Below are 5,069 nucleotides of genomic sequence, written 5' to 3'. Positions count from 1 at the left end.
CTTTTTTATGGGAATAGACAATTGCTTTAAAAAAATCAATTTCTGTGTCCAAAACACCAACTACAATAAAATGTTATCAGTAATTCTCATTAAGCTTGGAAGGTCTACCTTCTGGTCTTCTGGACACAGGTGACATTGTTGTCTTTTTAAAGCTAAACAGGGATTTATTTAGAACCCACCCATGATTGTAAAGTTTGGCTTCCCATTTTCCCTTTGGTAAAAGAAAACCTGTAGGGGATCTTGTTGCTATTTCTTACAAGCAAGAAAAGCAAGAAGGGTTAGTCATCTGTTTTCCAGCTTTGCTCTGGTTAAATGCAGGCATTTCTCAGGGCTATAAACAGCAAACTCAGTTCTCCAATTGCTTTGATCTCTCCATTCTCTCCAAGCTGTAAAAGTAAGAACACACGAGTATTTGAGCATTTATACCATGCTTTTTAAAGAGGAACAAAATAGAAAAAGATGGTGAAGTTGCTGGAGACAGAAACCAAGTTTTTGCCTTTTTGTAAAATAGTCTTAATAATACCCTTCTAGCGAGACTATAATATGATTTGCCATAGACCTTAAAATTATGGCTAATTGAACTGAAAGGGCACCAGCAGGCACCACTCTCAATTGCATCTACACTAATAAAACTGTTTCAAGTCACTTCCTCCCCAGAGCAAGCGGATGGAAGCTGTGCAGGCATCTGCGGGACCAAATGCCCCCCATCAGGCCTGGTCCTGCCTTATCCCCTCGCCGACAGTCTATGACCAACTAATTATAACAGCTCAGCTCACACAGCTTTGAATCAAAACTGCGCATTTACCGGTACACGTGGGTTTTTTCTGTTCCCACCTCCCTAACAAAGGGAAAAAAATACAGGTTTTCACTTTTGTGGGGAAAATACCAAATAAGTCCCATCCAGTTGCTTTAATTAGTAGAAAGCGGATACACATTCTAAACACCACTTCTTTCCTCCTCCTTCCAAGTCCTATGCGAGTGAGGCTTTCAGACTCCATAGGAGAGGAAGGTAAATTCAAGTCCAAAGCATCCTCCTCTGAAATTCCTCTAATCTATTAAATTTGCTGTAGGTTCTTTCAAGGAAAACCATAAGCCATCATTGTCCTCGATGCTTTGTTCTCCTTTCTCTTCCTGCTGTCTCCCATCATTCCCCCTTTCATACTTCCTTGCACGTAATGCCAAGCGGTACTTCTTAGATCTCAAAGACGCCCAAGAGCATAAAGAATGGTTCAAGTTCTCTTGCCCTACTGTCTATCATGCATTCTACCACAGCCTGCTCTCTGCTGTTACCTCCAGTGGCAGAGAATTAACACCTCCAAGACCGCCCTTCCATTTCAGCCAGTGCTGACCAGTTTCCCCTCAGGTTGAGCTTCCTCAGAGTAACATTCCTCTCTCACCTATGCTTTCTGGAGCCACTGGGTTAAAAAAAAAGAAAGCATAACCACTCTTCCACATGGCACCTTATTGCAAATGTGAAAGTCGATTCTCTCAAAATGGGTTAAAAGCTTTAAAATCTATTTCCCCACATGGATCCCCCTCAGATGTTTCTCTCTCACACTGCATTTTTCTAAAGCCAACAAAGTAAACCGACATCAGGAATTCTTCAAACCGGAAGTGCTTTGCGTTGGCAATCGCGTCCTAATATTCAGCCCTCCTCTCCTGGGTAAGAGACCCATGACAAGAGAATTGATCTTCACAGTGAAAGACTACAAAGACTTCAATGATCACAGAAATGGTCACATTCATTAAATCATGAGCGGGAAGAAATACTTTTTTTTTTTTTAAAGAAACATCAAGGTGGAAAAAAGGGAAGATTGAGGTTACACCTGTTACTAAAAATTCCATCAGCTAGAACCTTCATGCTGCTAAGGTTTAATTGTACCCGCTTGCAAGAGCATCACTTTCGCTGCTAGTAATCATTCCTCTGGTTTTTGGATGAGTCACAACTGCTAGTCTGAGCCTTCTACTAGTAGTTCTTTTCCCCAAATAGGCCACGTGATAGTATCATTCTCTGTACAAATGCACACTAGCCTACGCCAGATAGATGCTCACTGGGGACATGAGGGAGGGAGGAAACCAGAAAGGAAGTGGAAAAGAGAGAGGAAGAAAAGAGAATTTCCAGTTCAGACTTGCATTCACTCTAATAAATCCATTCTATTTGAAACTCCATACAAGAAATTGGGGGTCGCTCACTCTTGCTTTTAAATTAAAATCAATAGCTGTTAGGTATGATAATTAAATATAAGTATCAATCATTCCAGAAATTCATCCTATAGGTAAGTACAACTCTTCTGTTATGGTTGTTCTGGGTTAATTTCTCCAAGTTTTAGGTCATCAAGTCAATGGCTTCCAAAATTACCTCAAATAAATTTGTCCCCAAGTACTCCTCTGTTTTTAAACAAGTCCTTGTTCAAGTTATATGAATCAGTAGGAATCTCGAATTTCCTGAAGAATTAATAATACTAAAACGAACACAAATTGCTGCTGGTAAGAATGCTGGGTGGGATTCAAGAGACCTGCATTCTGGCCCTGGCCCTGCCACTGGTCATGCCCAGAACATGGGGTGATGAGCTTAGAGGACCTAACTTCCCAGCCATTCTATGGTTTGCAAAATTTGGAGACTTATTTATAAATATACAGATATATATAATATATACAGGTATATTATATATATATGCACCTAAATAATCAAACTGATGCAGGCAAATCAAGTAGAAAATTATACGTAGGGAAAAAAAGAAAGAAAGGGAAGGAAAGAAAAACATTTGTCTTTCCTATTTAATAGGTTAACATTAATAGTTATTAGTAGTACCTTTTTCACTGTGTCCTTCAGCATTTGCACATTTCTCTGGATATGCTGGTCATCACTCTCAATATGCTACAAAATGAAAACCAGAGCACTTATTTTAATACTGTTGTACTGAAGCTTTATGAACTCCAGCGTCCCTAATTGAGGTGTGTTACGATGCACCTGGAGTTAAAAGTTCTTAGCAATTTTGCCCACAATGACCTAGATTTCACCAGTGACCTAGATTTTCAGAGCTCTTAAATTCCCTTGGACGCCAAAATCCAGTCATTTCCCTTACATGGGACCTCTCTTCATCTTTGGGAAATCCTACTGAGGTTTAAGTTTGTGGAAAAAGTGGAGTGGTTTATGCAAATTCTGTGAAGAATAAAACCCTAAGTCTACAAAAAAAAAAAAAAAATGTATGCTCAGAACAAGAAACAGACATAAAATGTCTTGTGTGAACAGGAGGCCCTCTTCAATAAATACTAGGTCCTTTCACTCTGCCCACTCCTCTCCAGTCTTTTTTCATCATTTTAAATGTTCAGAGCCATCAAGGAAGGTCACACACCTCTGACTTTGTCACTTCTCCTGACATCCAAGGGGCAATCATCTTTGCCCACCCAGCACTGAACATTAAATCTTTCTGTTACTTTCTCTTTCCCATCCCTTCCATTTATACTCGGGGCATCTGTGTCCACATCTAGGCATTTTCCCTTACAGTTCCCAATGCCTTTGTCATCTCACATAACCTGAGTTGCTTTTTCCCAGGGACAAAGGAGCCTTCTGTGCTCTTGTCTTTCAGACCCCCTTCATCACCATATATTCAAAATGTGACTCAATTAAAGTAGTGATTCCAAGTGACTCTTGTGATGGTGTTGCTGAGGCACCTCTTGCTGCCAGCACGGAAAGGGGCAGGGCAGAGAAGGGTTCTAAGGGGAAGAAGGGGGGAAGGCAGGCAAGTAAGAGAGGGTGGAGTTAGGCTGGGAGAAGAACTCACACATTGGCTTAGCCTGTTGCTGAGCTTGGCCAAGAAGGGCACCACCTCCTGCATATAGGGCTGGAATCTATGGGATTGGGGGAGCAGTACTTCTTCAAGGGTAAAGTTCAGCACCTCCTTCATCAGATAGCAGCGCTCTCCTGCCTGCAGGCAAAAGTGAAACAGCAGGGATCATATTAGAGGGCATCCAGGAGACCCAAACCATCATCACCAGCATCCAAATAACCATGGATAACACACTGCCCTGCTCATCATGACTATGGCTTACATTGACTCCGTGGAACAGTTTATCCCCAATGAGACGAACATCTGTGTTGTTATCTGCCAAACTAGCCTGGAAGAGAAGAAAAGACTAAGTGCCTGGACATCGAAGAGATAGAAGAAAAGTCTGTGAGTAGAGATGCACTCTATCCATTCTCCCCAGAGCAGCCCCATGAAGCCTAAAGAAAGAATTCAGATGTGTGCATGAGTTTAAAATAATGCACAGAGGAGTAAGGGGAAAAAACAGTCAGGTGGGCTCATAAATGCACTTTTTGGAGTAAAACTCAACGTACATATTGTCAAGGCCAAAATGGAAGGTCTTCTGGTAAAGCCCAATCTCCAAAGAGTCTCTAAAGAGACATAGGAAATAATCTCTGGTCTGCCAGTGAGGATAGATGATGGGTTCTCAAAGATCTTAGTAGCGCTCTGGAGAAATTTTTAGGAACTATTATCAGGTTTCAAGTAGAGAAGATGTGAAAGAGAGAGAGAGACTGAGATGAGTACCTCCTCAGCCAGCATGAAGGTGCGGTTGGTTATATAGGGCTGCTGGAAGTCGGAGTGGTTAAGCCTGCAGTGAGAGCCGATGGGCACAGCTGCTCCACCCTGCACCCACAGGGCAAGGAGAAGGAGGCAGCTGGAGGCCAGAGTTCCCATAAGGGAAGAGTTCACACATTTCTGCAGGGCGGCCATCACAGACAACTCTAACTGGAGCAAATGGTGACTAGAAAAGGAGAACCTGGTATCAAGAGAACAAGAAGCAAAAACATAAAGGCAAACCATTAGGTATCAAGAAGTATATCACATCAAGCGAACCCATCTTAGCAAGTTTGCTGAAACACTTACCTGTTTCGATGATTCCGCTTGTGAGGGGAAGGCAGAAGTTGCTGCTTTTATAGCCCCCAAAACACACATTTTTTTAGTAAAAAGTATGACATCAGCAATTATCTAATTTCCAGTACGGTCTTCTGAGAACTACCTAACCACCACAGGAGCCCACAAAACGCCACCTCCTATTTTTCCCAC

General features: G+C 41.9%; 1 protein-coding gene across 1 annotated transcript; it reads right to left on the bottom strand.

Moving 5' to 3' along the window:
• Window positions 1-308: 308 nt before the first annotated feature.
• On the bottom strand, window positions 309-4,736 carry IL22 (interleukin 22). The gene is made up of 5 exons (XM_032420299.1): window positions 4,551-4,736; window positions 4,054-4,119; window positions 3,786-3,929; window positions 2,813-2,878; window positions 309-386 (listed from the first exon to the last, which is right to left on the bottom strand). Exons 1-5 carry the CDS (start codon window positions 4,734-4,736, stop codon window positions 309-311), a joined length of 540 nt encoding a protein of 179 aa, XP_032276190.1.
• Window positions 4,737-5,069: the final 333 nt, after the last annotated feature.

This window comes from Phoca vitulina, unplaced genomic scaffold (assembly GCF_004348235.1).
Source record: "Phoca vitulina isolate PV1807 unplaced genomic scaffold, GSC_HSeal_1.0 scaffold23, whole genome shotgun sequence".
NCBI lineage: Eukaryota > Metazoa > Chordata > Mammalia > Carnivora > Phocidae > Phoca > Phoca vitulina.
This window is presented reverse-complemented; position numbering and strand designations above follow the sequence as displayed.